The 19,781-nt window shown below is 58.2% G+C and overlaps 1 protein-coding gene across 8 annotated transcripts; it reads left to right on the forward strand.

Moving 5' to 3' along the window:
- The first annotated feature begins 62 nt into the window (after positions 1-62).
- On the forward strand, positions 63-19,756 carry ATP13A2 (ATPase cation transporting 13A2). Of its 8 annotated transcripts, none has more exons than XM_040588979.1 (29): positions 63-889; positions 5,994-8,750; positions 9,007-9,174; positions 9,511-9,569; positions 9,681-9,792; positions 10,128-10,207; positions 10,705-10,782; positions 11,047-11,116; positions 11,561-11,695; positions 11,945-12,011; positions 12,094-12,240; positions 12,390-12,557; positions 12,647-12,757; positions 12,870-12,916; positions 13,037-13,225; positions 13,305-13,511; positions 13,673-13,786; positions 13,936-14,092; positions 14,393-14,513; positions 14,749-14,873; positions 15,481-15,638; positions 16,088-16,192; positions 16,973-17,052; positions 17,267-17,419; positions 17,549-17,645; positions 17,778-18,001; positions 18,235-18,386; positions 18,470-18,642; positions 18,818-19,756. In XM_040588979.1, the coding sequence occupies exons 2-29, from the start codon at positions 8,748-8,750 to the stop codon at positions 18,986-18,988; spliced, it is 3,471 nt and encodes a 1,156-aa protein (XP_040444913.1). In that variant the 5' UTR covers positions 63-889; positions 5,994-8,747; the 3' UTR covers positions 18,989-19,756. The 8 variants fall into 8 exon arrangements, with proteins under 8 accessions (XP_040444913.1, XP_040444905.1, XP_040444906.1 ...); XM_040588971.1 differs by having other exon boundaries at positions 8,677-8,750; XM_040588972.1 differs by having other exon boundaries at positions 8,677-8,750; positions 12,109-12,240.
- The last annotated feature ends 25 nt before the right edge of the window (positions 19,757-19,781 follow it).

A 19,781-nucleotide genomic window follows, 5' to 3' on the forward strand; every position in this document is an offset into this window, starting at 1 on the left:
CCTATTGTAGAATCCCAAACCTCGCTGGTTTGTGGTTTTGTGTGTGTGAGCAGCCGGGGTCACCTCTGAGGTTCTGCTGTGGGATGAGGATTTGAAAGTGGTCCCACAAGCAGAGACGAACGGTGATGGAATTTCTGTAGTGACCTTAATCCCGTGTCTTGAAAGCAAATGCATGTGTGGGAAGAGACCTGCAAGTAATAAGCCCTTTGGCAATGAGCAAGAAAAGAATGGAAACAGCTGGGAAAGGGGAATATTATAAGGATCTCACAGTGTCGTGAAATCCTGTGAAGACCTGGAGCTTGCAGGGTGCAGGCATGTGGGAAAATACCAGTGGCGATGCCGCTAGGGAAGTGGGTCTTGCCACCACCCTGCTGGGGTGCTTATTTTTGTTCCCAGTCCTGTAGTAGATGAGATCCTATTTGCTCAAGGTTGAATCTTTCTCTTTGCTCTGGTACAGGTGGGTTTTAGCTCCACATTCTCAAACTCGTGACGTTTGTAGTAGGCTGTGGTAGGTTGTTGCTGGAAGCAACTGTTCGCACGCTTAGGGAGCTGGAGGAAAAAGGAAGAGCTTTCTCTTTTGCTGTTTAATAGGGAGGTTTTGTCTAGCTGTAGTAAAAAATTTTAGAAATGTCATGATGCCACTTCTGAGACGCAGTGTGGTAAACCAGGATGCTGCCAGCGGGTGGGAAATGAAGATTGAGGTGGCATACAGCTCTGGAAAGGCTTACCCCAAAACTGACCCTGGTTTTTCCATACATTTCTCTCTCCTGCAGCAAGGGAACCTTGTGGCTGTGTCAAGAAGCCAAGCTGATGTCGGTGTTTACATGCTGCTTTTTTTTGGAGCTCATGTCTTCGTTACTGCGAGCTGATGCGAGACAGACTTCTGTAGGTCAGAGACTTCACACTTAAAATCCACGTGGCTGCTCTTCCATGTCACTGGATTGCCCCTATTTTCTGTGTCTCGAGTGAGCTGTGGTTAGGGATGGGTGTGTGCCGGTCCTGTGTGCCAGTCCTGTGATAGAGGAGACCCCTCTGTTGATGTTAGACAGCAGGGCTGTGTTGTCAGTCCCGTCGCACTGGTATTTCGGGATCTGTTGCATCTCTGCACTTGGTCATCTCATCTCCCTGCTTAAATCCAAGGAGTTCCCATCAACAGCTCAAAAAGAGCTTTGTGAGCCCCCTGCTCCCCTCCCGCTATGCTTTTTTTGGTTAATGTTGGGTTTTTTGGACAAGTGGAACTGGTGGTTGCCTTTTTTATTTAAAAGCTAGGCGTTCTTGCTGGGAATTGGGGTCAGCTGGAAATGCAGAGGGAGTGAAGGCAGCCCCTTGCTGCTTCAACTCGCTGCAGCGGCTGAGGTTTTTCTCTTCTAATTAGCAAAATCTCCTTCACCTTTGCTGTCGGGAGGTAGCACAGGCTGTACCCGAGGCACATCCAAAGAAAACACTGGCGTTATCTCCTTCCCTGCAAAGGAAACTGAAACTCCCATATGCCAGGGTGGGTACAGGGGGGAGAGCAGGTGCTTTTTGGCCACTGCAGCGGAGCGTGGTGGGCAGGAGCAGCCCTTGTCGCCGGCCTTGGCTGTTTCGGGCAGTGGGTTTGCAGCACTCGGAGCCATCAAAAGCCAAGTTTTGGCCCGAGGGGTGTTAGGGGGGTCTGCACCTGGCTGTTGGCTTCAAAATCCCCTCGCAGCAGCTTTCCGGGAGGGAGCCCTGCTGCAGTGGGAGCTGTGCAAGCTCCCCGGCCTTCCGCGTGTGGAGTGGTGGGCATCCAAGGGGGGAGAAAGGAGGGGTGCAGAGCCCTCTTGGGGGCAGAGCCCGGTGCATTTCCTTGCAAAATGGGGGGGTGCAAAGCCTTTTTTGAAGGCAGAGCTGCATCTGGTTTTTTGGAAGCTGTGGGGGTGCAAAGCCTGATGCATTTCCTTGCAGGATATGGGGGTGCAAAGCCCTTTTGGGGGCAGAGCCCTGTGCTTTTTCTTGCAAAAAAGTGGGGGTGCAAAGCCCTTTTTGGGGGCAGAGCCCCATCTCTTTTTTGGAAGCCGTGGGGGTGGAAAGCCTGGTGCATTTTCTTGCAAAATGGGGGGGTGCAAAGCCCTTTTGGGGGCGGAGCCCTGTGCATTTCCTGCAAAATATGGGGGTGCAGATACCTTTCTGGGGGCGGAGCCTAGTGTGTTTCCTTGCAAAATGTAAGGGTGCAAAGCCCTTTTCGGGGGCAGAGCCTGGTGCATTTCCTTGCAAAATTTGGGGGGGCTTTTCTTGCAAGATGTGGGGGTGCAAAGCCCTTTTTGGGGGCAGAGCCTGGAGCATTTCCTTGCAAAAATGTGGGGGTGCAAAGCCCTTTTTGGGGGCAGAGTCTGGTGCATTTCCTTGCAAAATTTAGGGGTGGCTTTTCTTGCAAGATGTGGGGGTGCAAAGCCCTTTTTGGGGGCAGAGCCCCATCTGGTTTTTTGGAAGCTGTGGGGATGCAAAGCCTGGTGCATTTCCCTGTAAGATGTGGGGGTACAAAGCCCTTTTGGGGGCAGAGCCCTGTGCATTTCCTTGCAAGATGTGGGGGTGCAACGCCCTTTTGGGGGACAGAACCCAGGCATTTTTTGAATGATATGGGGGTGCAAAGCCTGGTGCATTTCCTTGCAAGATGTGGGGGTGCAACGCCCTTTTGGGGGACAGAACCCAGGCATTTTTTGAATGATATGGGGGCACAAAGCCTGGTGCATTTCCTTGTAAGATGTGGGCGTGCAAAACCCTTTCTGGGGGCAGAGCCTGGTGTGTTTCCTTGCAAAACGTGGGGATGCAAGGCCCTTTTGGGGGCAGAGCCTGGTGCATTTCCTTGCAAAATTTAGGGTTGCAAAGGCCCTTTCCGGGGACAGAGCCCCATCTGTTTTTTTGGGAGCTGTGAGGGTGCAAAGCCTGGTGCATCCCCTTGCAGGATGTGGGGGTGCAAAGCCCTTTTGGGGCAGAACCCAGGTGTTGTTTTGTTGGGTTTTTTTGGTTTGTTTTTTTTTGGGGGGTGGGGAGTGCAGCCCCCGGTGCAGTGCCCTGCCACGGGGGGGCTGCCGGGCCGGGAGGTGGGTGGAGTGGGTGGGCAGCACCCGGGGTGTTTCTTTGCTTTTTTTGCTTTTTTGCTTTTTTTTTTTTCGCTTTTTTTTTTTTTTTGGGGGGGGGGGGGGGGGAGGGGGAAGGACTACAAGTCCCAGCAGGCGCCACGCGCCGCCCTTCCGCCGCGCGCCGCGGAGCTGGGTGCGCGCGGGGCTGCGGCCCCCGGGCCGCCCGCCATGAGCTCAGGTCAGGGGGCCCGCGCGTGCCGGGGGGGGGGCTGGGGGGGGGAGGGGGTGTCTGGTGTGCGCGCCCCCCCCGCCCCGCACCGAGCGACCCCCGCCCTTCGCGCTGGGCCCCGCCGCCGCCTTTGCCTGGCCCCGGGGGCTGCATTGCGGGGGGCGCGCGGCTGCCTGCGGCGTGGCCCCGGGGGGCTGCAGACCCCCCCCAGCCGGCCCTGTGCCCCGGGCTGTGCAGGAAGGGGAGCCTGCATGTGGGGGGGGCGCAGCTTCGCTTCTTTCTCTCTTTTTTTTTTGGTTTTTTTTTTGCTTTGCTTTAGGTTTTTTTTTTGCTTTGCTTTAGGTTTTTTTTTTTTGCTTTGCTTTAGGTTTTGGGTTTTTTTGCTTTGCTTTAGGTTTTGGGTTTTTTTGCTTTGCTTTAGGTTTTGGGTTTTTTTGCTTTGCTTTAGGTTTTGGGTTTTTTTGCTTTGCTTTAGGTTTTTTTTTTTTTTGCTTTGCTTTAGGTTTTTTTTTTTTGCTTTGCTTTAGGGTTTTTTTTTTTTGCTTTGCTTTAGGTTTTTTGGTTTTTTTGCTTTGCTTTATTTTGCTTTTTTTGCTTTATTTCGCTTTCCCCTCCAGCAGGGTTTCCACAAGGAGTAGCTGGGCACAGCGCAAAGCAGGGCGCTGCCCCCTCCCTGCCATGACAGCTTGAGGGGGTGACAGAGCAGAGGGGGAGCACAGTGCTGTCCCATGGGAGCCCCTGCCCACCTTGGGGTCTGGAAAATGCTCTGCAAGGCCGTGGCTGACCGGGTCGGTGGTTTTGCCAGTGTGGGATGGTGCAGCCTTCAGTGGGTGCTGAGCCCTCGTGCTGTGCACCCCCGAGCTCTCAGCCCTGCCGCCGCCTGGGACCCTGCGCTAAGGCGTGCGCTGATTAATCTCTGCAAAACTTGGGGAAACGAAACCCAGGCGTCTCTTTCGGATGCTCTGAGACTTGTCAGACCCTGCGGCTGAATCCCTGCAGCCCACCGGGGGCTGCTTCCCCGCCAGCCGGTTGCTCTGACCTGGCGTTCAGGGGGGCTCCAAGCCCCTCGGGGTCCACAGCTGGAGCAGAGCATCCCTTGGCGGCACCTTCAGTCAACGCTGCAGAGCCGGGGCTGGATTTTAAGGTTGTGAAGGACCATGCTGCCCTTCTGACCCCATGAGTGGAGCAATCCCAGGGTTTTCTAGGATCGATAAAGGATGTTACACGATGTCAGGTAAACGCGCAGTGAACTGCCATCGCTGCTGACCATGGGTTGGCCTTGCAGCTGGAAGACCCTTTGCAAGGTTGAGGCTGGCGGAGGGAAAAAGGGATTCCAGGGATTCAGAAGAGGCTGAGAAACTTGCTATGGTGCTGCAGAAAGCATCCGAGCTCCTTGTCGGCCACGTTTCCCCTTCCAGGGCACGCGGGAGCAGCGCAGCACCTGCGTACTTTGCCCGTTGCCTTTCAGGTTTTCCCCTGGCCGGCACGGAGGAGTTTGTTGAAGGTGGCACCGGGTGCAAGAGGAAGCGCTTTATGGCAGGAAAGGGAGGCGTGTGCCCCCGCCATGGCCAGCCCGGCTCAGGGGGCTCTTGGGGTGGCCAGGCTTGGCTCCGTGGGACTTGCCATGCTGTGCCATGGCCGTGGTCCCTGCCGCTCTGCCCGTCTTTTGCAGCACAGCAGCGCTCGGGGTTAAACCTCACCCCTTTTTTTCCCTGCCCTGCTTGATTTAAGGGTGCTCAGGTTCAACGCTGCTGGTTGTCTGTCCCTGCCCCCTCCCCCTGCGAGGTGGGAGATGCTCTAATCCTGCCTTATCGCACCAAAACAGATGATGGGCTGCGAGGAGCACAGCCCCTCTCTCCCTAAGGGGGGTAGGAACCCTTTATTTAACCAAGATTTGGGGAAATTATGGGGTTTTGATATAAACAACCTTCTTTTTCCCCCCTCACCGGTGCTTGCCCTGGCGAGGATGCTCCCTGAAGCCGCCGGGCGCTTACCTCCAGCTTGGCAGGTGGTTTTGGCGTACGCTGAGGTCTTGCAAAACAGGGTGCAGGAGAGGTCAGGGCGATGCCTGCCCAGGGTGGGGGAGAGAAGGGTTTGTCAGCCGTTGCCTCAGCCGGTGTCGTCAGCACGTGGCAAAGCAAGTGCTGGCAGTGCTGCCGGCTTCCTCGTGGGCAACCTTTCCCTAAAATCCAACCCAAAACCAGCTGGAGATGGACAGGGCTGCTGGGAAGGCACCTCGCCTGCAAGGACTTCGTTTTCTCACCCGTCGCAAGGGTTTGATGCATGAGGGTGATTCCCCCTGAGTCCCCGTCCTCCACGTCCCCATTTTTATCGAGCCCATCTCATCCTTTTGTTTCTTCCAGCCTTGGGGCGTTTTTCCGGCTGCGCTGGGCTGGTGGATGCGGCCGTGTCTGGTAAAACACGTTTGTTTGCTCCGGCTGCGTGGCGGCAGGGCGGCGGGTTCCTCTCCGGCTGGATCGCGCCGATGAGTTTATGTTGGCTTGGTGGAAAGGGCTGGAGAACCAACGTCATCTCATCCCAATCCCTCACTGCGTCTGGGCTTGGCAGCTGGCTGTGACATCTCCCATCCCAAACCAGAGCCTGAAAGCTCCTCATGAGTTAAATTCTTGCCCTACGTGACCCAAACACCATTTTCCTTTCGTCATCCTTCCTTCCTTCCTTCCTTCTGCCTCATCCTGATTTTCCATGTTTCCATCTCCAAGGGCCCAGACTGACCTTGCCTACCCCATCCCACCGACCAGACAACACTAGACCTTGCTGGCTGGAGCAGTGACCTCCCTGGGTGGACGTTCTTCTGGTGTGCAACCTCTAGCCCATACGTGTGGGGAGGTGGATGGATCAATGGATCGCTGGATGAGGGATGGATGGATGCTGCTTGGGAAGCCCTGAGCATCCAGTGGGGACCGTGAGAGTGGAGAGAGATCTAAAAGTCCTCTTGGGGTTTGTTTTTGTCAAGAAGGTTGCTTCTAAAAGGGCTGTGGTTGCAAAGGGAGCTTGTGGAGAAGGTCTCTGGCACCAGCACGCACCCGCTGTCATCTCAGGCTGTGTCTGGGGGTGGGCAAGGACCGGTACTGGCATTCCCAGTCCCCAGGCGGGGCAGGGGCTGCGCTCAGGGATGCTCAGTGCTGTGGGGTGTGTGGGCTCAAGGTTTCCAGCACCGCTTTCTGGTGTCAGCGTACCACGCTTCCCGGCTAGGACATGTGCTAGCTGTCAGGGCATCCTGAACACCTTTCTCCCCGCTTTTTCCCCAAACCTTGGCAGCAGGGACACGTGCTGGTTCACTGAAAGGTGCAAGACTGAGCACGAGCTGGTCTGGGAGCCAGGCAGCTGCCGGGACTCCAAGCAACCTGGGTGTCAGTGGGGAATTGTGGCTCCCCTTTTCCCTATGGAAGCTTGGCTGGCGCATCGCTGACCCCTCCCCGAGTCCGCAGCCGCTCCTGGCTGGTTTCCCCCCTGCAGCAGCCGCAGAGGGAGAAGCAAATCTCTCCCCAGGGCTCTTGAGCTCTTGGGGTAAAGCCCCCCTACTCCAGGGGCCGGAGGAGGGACGGCCGGTGTTTGCCCACGAGGTGCGGCTGCTGCGCCACGATTCAAACTGGTCGTGCAGCTTCGCGGTGCTGTGCCCTCCCCTCCGCGGTGCTGGATGCTTTCCGGACACGTCCACCAGCAGGCAAGTGATGATGGCTGGACCGATCCTGTCCCGACCGGGGATGGCTCTGCTTGCACAACCGGTGGGGTAAGGCGCGGTGAGTCAAGGCGAGAGCCTCTTCTCGCTCGCCGTGTTTTGGGGAGCATCCGGGAGGGTGAGAGAACCTGCGGGGACAGGGATGGGCTTGGGCAAGAGCCGCAGCTCTGCAGGACGGAGCCGGTGGCGGCCGTGCTCGTGCGCTCCTCTGAAAGATTGGCTGCTTGGAGAAGCGAGAAAGTCGCACGGGTTTTGTTGTTGCCGAGAGCAGAGTTCAGGCGGGGAGGTGGGCTGTGCTTCTGGCGACCCCAGCCTGGTTCGGGGAGGTGCAGGAAGCAAACTGCCTTGTTTTGGGGTTGTTTCCCCATTTTTCCCCCTCCTGCAAACCCTGTGGACGGCGCTGGGGAAAAGCCTTTGTGCGAGGCACCCCCTGGCCCTCTCCTTTGTTCTGCCCTTGTGAAGGGCTGCACACGCCGCTCCTCGCCCTCCTGCTCCCGGCTTCGGTTAACTGGGAATCGACGCTTTTCGCAGGGTTTGACGCCAGCAGTGGGGCGATCTGACGTCTCCCTCCCTCCCAGGCCCTTGGCAAGCTTTTTTCATTTTGCTTCCTGGTATAAACCATCCCCTGGGCTTGTTCCCTCCCCCCCTTCTCAACCCAAAACTTAATCACTTGGAGCGGCACCGGTTGCGTTTGGGGAGCTGGCTACTCCCTGGGTCACTTGGCGAGGTGGAGACCCCAGCCCTGGTTGTCATCGAAACCAGGGGATGGTTTTAATTAATTGCTTTTGTCACCTGCAGATGAGCTTTGGGGTCGGACTGGGGAGCGGCAGGAATCCAGCTGGGGTGGCTTTTCCAGCAGAGGATGGCTGCGCGGGCTCCCACCCGGCGTGGAAATCGTTAAGCCGGTCTGGGTGCTCTCCTGGAAACCTGCGCCCAGCCCAGCCAGGAAATTATTTACCGGCTCCAGGGTGGGAACTGGCTCCTGGGTTGGTGTTTGTGCCACGTGTTGTCTCCCCCGCCGCTGCTTTAAAATCCCAGAGTTGGGACACCACAGTTTATAATCCGTCGTGAATTTAGGGGATAAGCGGGTTCAACTTCATGGCACGGAGGGAGGCGATTAAAATCGCACCTGGGACGATTACGGCGATGCTTTCAGCAATCCCCATCGTCTCCCAGGCTGGGTGTCGGGGTGCAGTGGAGACCGGCAGGAACTGGAGGTGCTGGGACATGGTTAAAACTGGCAAATGCAAATTTTGTGGCCACGTCCTCGGTCCAGGGGGAGACACAAGGAGCAAACAAGCATGAAAAGTGGCTGGGAGAGCTCTCCCTGCGCTTGACCTGGCTCCGCACCAGCCCTGCTCCCTTCCCCCGGCCGCTAAGCCGCTGTGCTTTTCTGCCAGCTTTTCTGCCCGGGTTCCTTTGCCGTGGTTCGCGTGACCGTCACGTGCCACGGGAGGGTGACGGGGCAGTGCCGGGGTGCCCCGTGCCCGCAGCATCCCCCTGCGGGGCCGAGGTGGCCCTGAGCCGCATTGCTGGGAGCCAGGGTGGATGGCAGGGGGGGGACACTGAGCCTGGCCACCTCCTGGGACTTATCCAGGGATATCATCGCTGCAGCTGGGAGCCTGTCACTGTGGCATCTCCTGAATAACCCCTCGGATCAGCTCCCCTTTTATTTTTTTTTCTCCTGTTTTTTCCTTTTGCAGACAGCAGCAGGCTGCTGGGGAGCCAGCGGCCGGGCTACGGGACGCTGCAGCGAGACGCCGATAAGTCCCGCATGGTAGGTCTGAGGGCTTCGCCGCGGGGAGGAGGGCACGCTGGCACCGGCTTGGCACGAAACCCATCTATTGTCCGCGCCACCGGCATGAGGTGGTGGTTTTCCAACCCCAGATCTACTTGCTTGTCACCTGCCTGGTGTTAAATCAGGCCGGGAGGCTGAGGGCTTTCACCAGTTCAGGATGTCGATGCTTGCTGATCTTAATTTCAGTTTGGTTTATGAGTAAGCATTTCCGTAAAGGTGATCTCCTTTCTTGCAGGAGGTCACAGGCTACCAGACCAAGATGTGGCGGGTGGCCCTGTGCCACGCTTGCTCCGTGCTGACGGCCGGGCTGCTCCTGCTCCTCTTCCACTGGAAGCCGAGCCTGGAGGTGCAGGCGAAGTGCAAGCCCTGCGCCCTCGGCCAGGCCGACTGGGTCATCATCAGGGTAAGGCCGTGGAGATATCCAAGGGTCTGGGCTTGGGCTCTGCCACCGGCTTCCCGGGAGGGCCCTGGGCACATTCTTTGCTGCTTGTCCCCCTCGCTGTGTCTGATACCTCCTTTCATCCAGTAATGAGCTCCCCCAGAGCCAAGTTACTGCAGGGATAGTTATTATTCCCACAATAATTTCGCACTTTCCCCTTCCCTAGCAGCCAGCCCAGCTTCCGTGTCACTTTATTGCGGGGATGGGTGGCTGGGGACTCCCTGCCTGCCTGCGGAGCTGGGGACGGGCACGAGGGGAGCTCCCCATTCCCCGCTGCTCAGACCCGCGCCTGTGTCACAGGACCGATTCGGACAGTGCTTCACCACCCGCGTGCGCACGGAGGCTCTGGGCGAGGGCAGGTGAGCCGGGCTCACGGCCCCGCGGTGATGCCGGCGTCACATCTGCGTGTGGCTGCCAGGGAGGGGGTGGATGGGTGAGGGACAGAGCCTCGGGTTTTCCACCCCGAGCAGCCTGGAGCATCACCCTGGGGCCAGGCTGGAGGACCGGAGGAGCAGCATCGCCATCGGCGTGTCGGATGAGGAGGAGAGCCGGGACACCATCCGGCTCCATGAGAAGGAAGAGGTAACGCTCGTGACCCTTCCCACCTCCCACCACCCTTCCCACCTCCCACCACCCTTCCCACCTCCCACCACCCTTCCCACCTCCCACCACCCTTCCCACCTCCCACCACCCTTCCCACCTCCCACCACCCTTCCCACCTCCCACCACCCTTCCCACCTCCCACCACCCTTCCCACCTCCCACCACCCTTCCCACCTCCCACCACCCTTCCCACCTCCCACCACCCTTCCCACCTCCCACCACCCTTCCCACCTCCGCCCCCTCAATCCTCTCCCTTGGCGTGGGCTGCCCTCGTGTCCCGCTCACACCTGGGTTTTTCCTTCCTGCTCCGCTCAGAACAACCACCTGCGGTACTATCTCTTCGAGGGCATGCGCTACATCTGGATCGAACGGCGGCAGGCATTCTGCAAAGTCAGGTATTCCTCTGCCCCCCCCCTGCCCCAGCCGACGTCTGGGCATCTCTCTGCTGCTCTCCTTGGCCCCTGCACCCCCTCGAAATCACCCTGACCTGGCTGGAAGTCACATAACCACACTGCAGCTCCTCTCTGCTCTCCCTTGGAGCCCATCCCTGGGGTGTTGGGCTGGGGATGCTGTGCTGCCTTTCCCCCGCCCCCCAGTTGTTGATGTTGCCCATCTTTGTAGGCAGAGGAAACTGGGCAAAGTGGTTTGGCAGCTGTCCCGTGCTGGATGGTCCTCAGCATGCTGTGCCGCTTGCGGCTCTCCGAACTGTGCCCCTTTTGTTCCCGCTCCTTGGCACCCGCAAGCTACGGCAGGGGCTGAGGAACAAGATACTCTCCCAAAGTGGTGGTTTTTTTGTCTCCAAGGACTTGGACATGGTGTTTGTTCCTCTGGGCCAGGCTCCTGCTGATGTTGACTCTGTTCTTCTGTCTTTCTTTCCCCTTGTGCTTGCCAGCCTCTTGGATGAAGGTTGGACCTGCGCAGATCTCCACCTCTCCCAAGCTGGGCTCAACCAGCAAGACCACAACACCAGGTAGGGATCTACCAGCGTTGTGGGACACCTGGGGAACACAGACAAGGCTTTTCTAGGGGCCAGAAAATCCCGACGCCTGTTTTTTTCTTGCACTCAGACCTCTAAATAGAGGACAGCTAGGTGGGCTGGGTTGTCCTGGCTTGGCTTCTCCACATAACGGGGCTCCCGAGGGGGTCTGGGCAGCGTGGGGGTTCCTCGAGCTGGAAACGCAGCTTTTCCCTAGCGTGCCTTTGTTCCTCCTTTGCTTTTCTCTCCCCTTTGCAGAAGGAAGATCTACGGACCAAACCTCATCGAGGTGCCGGTCAAGTCCTACGCGAGGCTGTTGGTGGAGGAGGTGTGTATCCACGGGGCCGTGCGTCGAAAGGGCGAGTTGTCCCAGGGCAGATCCTTCCCCTGCTCCATGTCCCTCACTGCACATGCTTTGTGGGCCCTTTGCGGTGGGGAGGAGAGGGCTTCAGGAGAGGCAGCTTGGGCAGCGACCAGAGAAGGCAGAGCTGGTACAGCTGTGGAAGGGACCCATCCCACCTCTTGGCTCAGGCAGGAGCATCCCCAGGTAGTTGCAGAGGTGGCTGAGCATCCTCAGGAGTACTGACCGCAAGCAAAGCCGGGGAGCATGGGGGGGTTTGTAAGAAGTCAGTTGGCTGATCCCCCCCCCGCCCAGGGAAGGAACAGCTTCTCTGCATAAGCAGTTGTTCCTCAAAGAGCCTGGAGGTCTCGTGATGGGCTGGACGAAGCTCTCCCTGCCCCAGACCTACTCACGCTCCTTGTTCCCTTCCAGGTGCTCAATCCCTTCTACATCTTCCAAGTGTTCAGCATCGTGCTGTGGGTCTGCGACGCCTATTACTACTATGCTGCCTGCATCTTCCTCATCTCCACCATCTCCTTAGGGCTGTCCCTCTACGAGACGAGAAAGGTGAGTGGTGGGCTTACCTGGGACAAGGAGCTCTAATGAAATAGCTCGTTTCCTGATGCTGTTTGACCTCTGTGCTGATGTTGAACTCGCTCTGAGCCCAGCTGGGTGAGGACATCCTGTACTCCCAGCAGTGGGGCAGGTTTCCTTGTCCTTCATCTCAGTCCTGAGCCTTTGAGACCTGTTCTACGGTGCTTCGCCGTGCTTTTTGAGCTGCCCTTGGGTGGCTGCTAACTGCTCCCTCCCTTGCAGCAAAGTGTCACGCTGCAAAATATGGCCAAGATGTCAGTGGGTGTCCGAGTCCGCCGTCCCAGCGGAGGTGAGTGTGATGCCCACGATGAGCCAGGGTTCCTGGTGTAAAGCTGCTCGGGACGGTGCCGGGATGACGTGTCTGAGCACAGCCGTGACTTTTCCAGAGGAGATGGTGGTGAGCTCGGCGGAGCTGGTGCCGGGTGACTGCATCAGCCTCCCCACGGACGGGATGCTGGTCCCTTGCGATGCTGCGCTGCTGACGGGCGAGTGCATGGTCAACGAGAGCATGCTGACGGGTGAGAGCCCCAGCTTCTGCTGGGGGCTTGGGGGGAGAGGACGAGCCTTGTGTCTCGGTGGCCCTATGGCAGCCCCTTCCCATCCAGGCTGGTTGGCTCCTGACCCCCTCAGGGTGATAAACCTGGCTCCGGGATGTTCCTCACCACAGGGGAGAGCGTGCCGGTGATGAAGACCCCTCTCCCAGCTGGTAGCCGGGCAGCCAGCCCTGTCTATTCCCCCGAGGAGCACCGGCGGCACACCTTGTTCTGCGGGACGCAGGTCATCCAAGCCAAGTCCTACGTGGGCAGCGAAGTGCTGGCCGTGGTGACCCGCACAGGTAATGGATGGAGGGGAAAAGCCTGGATTAAGCCGCGTCCTTTGGAGCGGCGCCTTTGCATGTGCTTACCTTCTGTTCCTCTCCCTCAGGGTTTTGCACGGCCAAAGGGGATCTCATTAGCTCCATCCTCTACCCCAAACCCGTGAGCTTCAAGTTCTACAAGGATGCTGTGAAGTTCGTCCTGTTCCTCTCCATCCTGGGTATGTCTGAGCATGGAGGCACGGCCGGGGGCTGCCCAACTCCTCTTAAACGGTTGAGCCCACCCTGCAGCTGCTTTGCTTTGTAACCCAGCCCCTTCTCCCTCCCGCACAGCTTTTATCGGCACACTGTACAGCATCCTCATCTTGGTTAAAAACCAGGTAGGGTTGTTGGAGCTGGTGAATCCTTGAGCGCAGGCTGACGCTGGGACCGTCAGCCGATGCGGGTGGGGATGAGTGGGGGCTATCAGGATGCCCACCCTCTTCCTCCTCGCCTGCCAGGTCCCCGTGGGGCAAATCATCATCCGTGCTCTTGACCTCGTCACCGTCATCGTGCCCCCGGCTCTCCCGGCTGCGATGACGGTGGGCACCATCTATGCCCAGAACAGGCTGAAGAAGCAGGGCATCTTCTGCATCAGCCCTCCCCGTATCAACCTCTGCGGGAAGATCCGCCTGGTCTGCTTTGACAAGGTGAGTCTCAGGCAGCGCCGTGGGACCACGGTGTCCAGCTCGGGGGCGCTGGCTGGGACCCACCGTGCTCTCCCCGCAGACGGGAACTCTGACCGAGGAAGGTCTGGATGTCTGGGGGGTGGTCCCGCTGGAGAGCAACCACTTCATGCCCATCGTCCACGAGCCCCGCTGCCTGCCCGCCGGCCCCTTGCTCTACTCCCTGGCCGCCTGCCACACCGTCTCGCTGCTGCGGGCGCAGCCCATTGGGGACCCTGTGGACCTCAAGATGGTGGAGTCCACCGGCTGGGTAAGACAAGCGGTGGGCAAAGTTGCTTATCTATAAAGAGGGAGGTGGGACACACCTTGTTCTGGCAGGAGAGGGGGTGTTTGAAACCACCCGGGGGGGGGAATGGGGCTTGGGGGCTTGCGTGGCAGGGCTTTGCCATCTCGACGTCTCCTTGGTTCCAGCGCCTGGAGATGATGGAGGAGGGGGAAGGTGAGCTGCCTGCCTTCCAGCAGTTTGGGATGAAGGTCTTGGCTGTGATGAAGCCTCCGCCCGAGGAAGAACAGCCACGAGACACGGTAGGTCCTGCAGAGCAGAGTGGCTCAGGTTGCCCAGGTCGCTGGGTCTGCACCCCCACAGCGCTGCTGTGCTTCACAGCCCCTGCAGAGGTTGCACCTCCCAGGAAGGCTCCTGCCTGGCCCCGACACCCGCTCCCTCTCCTCCACAGAAGCACCAGTCACCCGTGGGGATCCTCCGGCGTTTCCCCTTCTCCTCTTCCCTGCAGAGGATGAGCGTCCTGGTGAAGCTGCCCGGCGAAGCCTCAGCCCACCTCTACACCAAGGGGGCACCGGAGATGGTGGCCAGCCTCTGCAGGAAGGAAACTGGTATGCACTGGGGGAAGCGCTGGGGGACAGTGGTTTGCTGGGAAGCAGCTGGTCTGGCTGCTCCATCATCCGTCTGCATCCCTGTGGCTCACCCCACGGGGAATTGTCCTCGGTGATGCTGCTGGGCAGTTCCCAGAGGCACAGGGCTTTGGATCAGCTCCAGCCACCTGTGGGGAGGAAAATCGAAGGCGGGGAAGGGGGTTGGAATCTGGGTGAGAATCCAAAGCCCTTGGGGATCTCGAGCAGCCAAGGTTCGTTCAGGAATTATTTTGACCTCGCTTTTCCCCTGGCGGCTGGCAGTGCCCGTGGATTTCTCCCAGATGCTGCGGCACTACACCACGGATGGTTTCCGAGTCTTGGGTCTGGCTTGCAAAACCCTGAGCGCGGTGACCACCTTTGAGGAGGCCCTGCAGCTCCCCAGGTTGGTGCCAACAGCTTCTTTTCTCCGTTGAGACCTTGCTTGTTCCAAGCGTTTCATGGGATGTTTTGCTGCCCTGCAGCCTTGCCCCATCCTAGCAGCCTGCGAGGGATTAAACCCTCACCCCCACTAAAGCAATTCCTGGCTACCCCCCGATGGATCTGTAGCTGTTTACACCAATTGTTTCTCTCTGCCTTGCGTTGAAGATGGTGTTGACCGGCTCGTTGTATCCCACCAGGGAGTCGGTGGAGAGCAGCCTGACCTTCCTGGGGTTCCTCGTCATGAAAAACGTCCTCAAGCCAGAGTCTGCGCCTGTGATTCACCTCCTGAGGAATGCCAGCGTCCGCCCCGTCATGGTGACAGGTGACCCTGCGGAGGGGAACAGGGATGCTGAGCTTGGGGAAGGGATGGGACACGGACAACCCTTGACATTCTGCAAGGGGTGAAGGGTTTCTCCGCCAGAAATCGGTGGCCTGAAGCAGCCGGGAGGCACGACAAGGACTCCCGGAGCCTGGATGTGTGCATCCCTGCTCCTTGTTTGCATTGCCCTGCCAGCAGGCTCACGGCAGACGGGCTGTGCAAGGGTGCAGGCTGCTTTTTCGTGGATGCAGCGTGAACCCACAGACCCGAGGTGGGCAACTTAAACAGCAAAACCGCTCATGGTTTCACTGCTGCTGATAGAAATGTCAAACCTCGTGAGCACCCTGAGCTGCCCAGCTAACGGGGGGGATGTAGGAGCCACCTTCGGGTGTTCTGCAGCAAGGGAAGCAGCGCTGCCGGGGTTTGAAGCTGCTGCCTTTCTTTGGAGGAGGGAAGAAATGAGATTTTGGAGCTGTGCCCCAAAACACAGGGAAGGAAACGGACCCTCAGTGTGGCTGTGGTGGCTGGGAGGGGGGGGGATGCAGCAGGTTTGAGCTGCTCTTGGCTTGCAGCCGTGTGAGACCCCAGCCCCACCGCCTCTTTCTGCCAGGAGACAACATGCTGACGGCCATGAACGTGGCCAAGAGCTGCCGCATGGTGGAGCCGAAAGAGCGGGTGGTCTTTGTCAACGCCTCCCCACCCAGCCACGACAGACCCGCCGCGCTCAAGTTCATCCTCGCCGAGCACTCCCAGGGCGAGGAGCAGCCGGTGAGTCCCAGGGCAGCGTTTCTGGGGGGGTTGTAGAGCCCCAAGCTGCTGGTCACCTTGCAGGACTCTTTTTTTCCCGGCATCGTTGCCCTTGGAGGCAGCTGTGGGTGTGATTCTGCCCCTTAATAACTGCCTGCTGTAGGGAAAGATCACTTGCTCCTCTTCCTCCCTGGGAGCACATCAGGCTGGAGCTGATGCTCCAAACACCCTCGTTGGATGCAGCCCAGCACCGTGTTTCTCAAGTTCTGCTCCAGGTTTGGCACGAAGGGCTTGGCCACACAAGCCTTTTATCCCAAACACCATCATTTATATGCTTGAAACTGAGGTTGAAGGACCAGCGCTTCACCTCCTGCCCCGCCTGGGTTGAGGACGCCGGTCCAGGGACTGAGCAGGGACCTGAGCGTGAGCCAAAGCCCCGCTGCAGGAAACACCGGCGTTTTCCTTGGCAGGGTCCGCAGCAGCAGGACGGCTGCTCCCCCCAGCCCTGCCACTTCGCCCTGAACGGCAAATCCTTCGCCGTGCTTTGCGAGCACTTCGCCGACCTGCTGCCGAAGGTGAGTGGCAGCAGGGAAGCCTCTGGCAGGGTTGACCTCACCAGGGTTTCATCTTGCAGCCTCGGAGCTCCAAAATAAAACGCCCTGAGAGGGGTTTTTCATTGGTGCAAGGTGCCCTCTGCCCTGCTGAGCTGGCAAAGCTTAAAATAACCCAGCTCCTCCTGGGTGCACGGAGATGCGGGGTGCTGCCGTGCTTAATTACCTAATGTACTTCTGCATCTTTGTATTAAAAGGGGTTTAGTGATGAAGTTGGATTCGGATATAGACTAAAAAGCAGCTAGTCAGTTATAAGTTTTGAGAGATGGATGTTTGAGTTACATTTCAGTAAATGATGGCTAAAGACATCGTACTAGGAACATCCGCAATGTTTGTATTACGTAGTTCTACAGAAAGTTACAGAATTGTTTGGGTTCTTTGTAGTCTACCGAATTGGTCAAACACGAGCAAAAGTTGTTAGAACACAGGTAATTTTTGTTCGATTCCAGATACGGAATGAAAATTTTGCATTTAAAATTTTGGTGAATGCTTTCAGAAATTAATAGATAACAGTACTAAACCGATGTCTCTGAAGTCATGTATTAATCATACTGCATAGTAGGATGCTCAGGCTTTACTACATGCTAGCCTTTTGTTGGGATTGTGTACTTGTTGTACAATACCGTGTTGTATTTTACCAACGGGTTTTAGTGGTGAAGCGTACAGCTGCTCTTCGTGTAAGTGCTTGTGACTTGTAAGACGTTAACCTGACGTGGGGAATCATTAGGAGCCTTCCCTCTGCAGATCCTCATCCGAGCCACCGTGTTCGCCCGCATGTTGCCTGACCAGAAGACTCAGCTGGTGTGCAGCCTGCAGGAGCTCAAGTAAGCGACTGCAGCCCCCAGGGATGGAGGGCAGAGGGGGGCAAGGGGGTTCACCCTCCGCCCGGAGGCTTCTCTTGTGTGCCGGAGCTGCGGGATTGCATCCTGCCCTCTCCCAGCTGCGGGGTGATCCTAAACCCGGGGGTGCGACACTGAAGACCCCGGGCTTTTTCCCCCCTCATCCCGTGGTGAAATATGGGACCCCTTCTCACTGCAGCTACTGCGTGGGGATGTGCGGGGACGGGGCCAACGACTGCGGGGCGCTGAAGGCGGCCGACGTGGGCATCTCGCTGTCGGAGGCGGAGGCATCGGTGGCCTCGCCGTTCACCTCCCGCGTGGCAAACATCGAGTGCGTGCCCACCGTCATACGGTGAGCGCTGGGAGCCTCTTGGGGGTGGGGGGATGGTCACCCCGGGGGGCTCGTCAGTGCCTCTGTCCCTTCTTTGGGACAACTGGTGGAGGGGGTGTCGTGGCTGAGTGAGTCTCGTGCTCTCTGCAGGGAGGGCAGGTGCTCGCTGGTCACCTCCTTCGGCGTCTTTAAGTACATGGCCCTGTACAGCCTGGTGCAGTTCGTGTCCGTCCTGCTGCTCTACACGGTGAGTCCCACCGTGTCCCAAACGCCCGGGGTGCTGAGGGAGGGATGCCTTTGGGTCCCCTTGTCGCAGCTGGATTTTAATCCGTCCCTTTCCTAGCCCCTGCACTGAGCGCTGGTGGTTTCTCCTCTGCAGATCAACACCAACCTGAGCGATTTCCAGTTCCTCTTCTTCGACCTGATCATCACCACCACCGTGGCGGTGCTGATGGGTCGCACCGGTCCTGCCCAGGAGCTGGGAGTGGAGCGTCCCCAAGGGACGTTGATCAGCGTCCTCGTGCTGGGCAGCCTGCTCCTTCAAACGGCTCTGCTCATCACCGTGCAGGTCCTCAGCTACTTCATCACTGTCTCACAGAGCTGGTAAGGAACCCGGCTTCGTGTGGGTTTAGTGAGGGGCATGGCGCGGAGGATCGCGACGGAGCCCCAGTGCTTGTCCTTGGTTTTGGCCAACACCAGCTGGCATCAGGGATGCATCCAGCCACCTTGCAGCGAACGGTGCCCGTGCGCTCGTGGAGAGCAAGGGGCTGGTGTGTAGACCCTCTCCTTGCCTCTCGCTTCATCTGACCCTCTGCCTTCTCCCCTGCCTGGCTCAGGTATGTGCCGCTGAACAGCACGGTGACGGCTCCCCAGAACCTGCCCAACTACGAGAACACAGTCCTCTTCTGTGTCACGGGCTTCCAGTACCTCATCCTGGCCGTCGCCATGTCCAAGGGGTACCCGTTTCGGGAGCCGCTCTACACCAACGGTGAGGATGATGCTGGCCACGGGGATGAAGAGAGCCATCAAACTTGCATCCTCCTCCTCAACCCTCTTCCTTCTCACCCTCAGTGCTGTTCTTGGTAGTCCTCATCCTCCTTTTTGGCCTCATGATATGGTTGACCCTCTACCCGCTGGGCTTCCCCAAAACCCTGCTGAAGCTGCAGGGCATCGATGACTTGAATTTCAAGCTGCTGCTGCTGGGGGTTGCTGCCCTCAACTTCTTCGCCGCCTTCGTGCTGGAGGTAAGGGTGGGCATGCGAGGGATGCGTGTTGTCCTTTTGGCTCTGCCCAGGCAACCCCTTTTCCAGGAGCTGTGGGCGCGGAGGGAGCAGGGCTCACCTTGGCATCACCTTTGCCTTCTCCTTGTGGTCCTCAACCTCCTCAAAACCCGTTCTCCCCTCCCTATCTTTGCTGCAGACCGCCCTGGACCACGGCTTGCTCAGCTGCCTCCGCAAACTGCGCCGAAAGAAGGTGTCCAAGAAGCTTTTCAAGAGGCTGGAGAAGGAGCTGAGCCAGCAGCAGCCATCCTGGCCGCCCCTTAACGAACCCCTCTTTGCTACACCCAAGATGTCCATTGCTGTGAGATAGCACGCGTCGGGCTGTCGCCCTGCCTGCCGGCCCCTGGACGCTGTTGTTTATTTATTGCTCCTGGGAAATGGAGGGGCAGGTTCCCGCGGGGAGACCCTCAGCATCGCAGCTGTGAATCCCCACGTGCTGGTCCCGCAGCCGTGGCTGAGAGGAGGAGATGGCGGAGAAGGAAACGGGGGTGGGGGGGGGGGGAGAAGGTGAAGAGGAAAAGGAGAAATGATCCAGCTCAGCTCTTCCTCCTGCTGCTGCCCTTGGACCCGTTTCCCCGTGCTGGGCACCGGTACCGTTTCGCAGGGGGGTACTGCCTCCTTTTTCTTCTCCTGGCTGGTCAGAACCCCCGAGAAGAGGGTCCCTGATCTTCTCCTGGCAAGGGCACCCGTCCCAGCCTCGCATCCCTGCTCACTGTGAAAAAAAAACCCCTCCGCCTCCCCCCGTGACCACCCTAGATGTGTAGGGACTGTTTACAAACCGCCCCGTCCCCGACTTGCCAAGGATGCTGCTCAGTCCCCAGCACCTGGGGACCAGCCACGGGCACCCTCTCTGTTTGGGGTGCTCCTGCCAGAGCACTTCTGCTTTCGGACGGGAACTTGTAGCATTAAAAAAAACAAAAAAAAAAACAAAAAAAAAAACTCCCACAAATCTCTTTATTTTTTAACTGTACTCCGGTGCATCGAGGTGTAAGCGCAGTCGGGGGGATGACGTATGGCTTTTGGTTTCCTTCTGGTGCTGTCATGAGCATTGTCTAATAAATTAACACTATTTTCTTGACCGCTTGCTTGTGCTGCCTGGCGTG

Source organism: Falco naumanni, chromosome 3 (assembly GCF_017639655.2).
Source record: "Falco naumanni isolate bFalNau1 chromosome 3, bFalNau1.pat, whole genome shotgun sequence".
NCBI classification, from domain to species: Eukaryota; Metazoa; Chordata; class Aves; order Falconiformes; family Falconidae; genus Falco; species Falco naumanni.

What these genes read in the sequence shown, in the direction of transcription:
- ATP13A2 (XM_040588971.1), top strand. Translation starts at nt 811, where the DNA reads ATGTCGGTGTTTACATGCTGCTTTTTTTTGGAGCTCATGTCTTCGTTA. An exon ending in CGAGGCTGTTGGTGGAGGAG is followed by an intron (nt 11,117 to 11,560) that starts GTGTGTATCCAC and finishes GTTCCCTTCCAG; the next exon opens with GTGCTCAATCCCTTCTACAT. An exon ending in TCGCCGCCTTCGTGCTGGAG is followed by an intron (nt 18,643 to 18,817) that starts GTAAGGGTGGGC and finishes TCTTTGCTGCAG; the next exon opens with ACCGCCCTGGACCACGGCTT.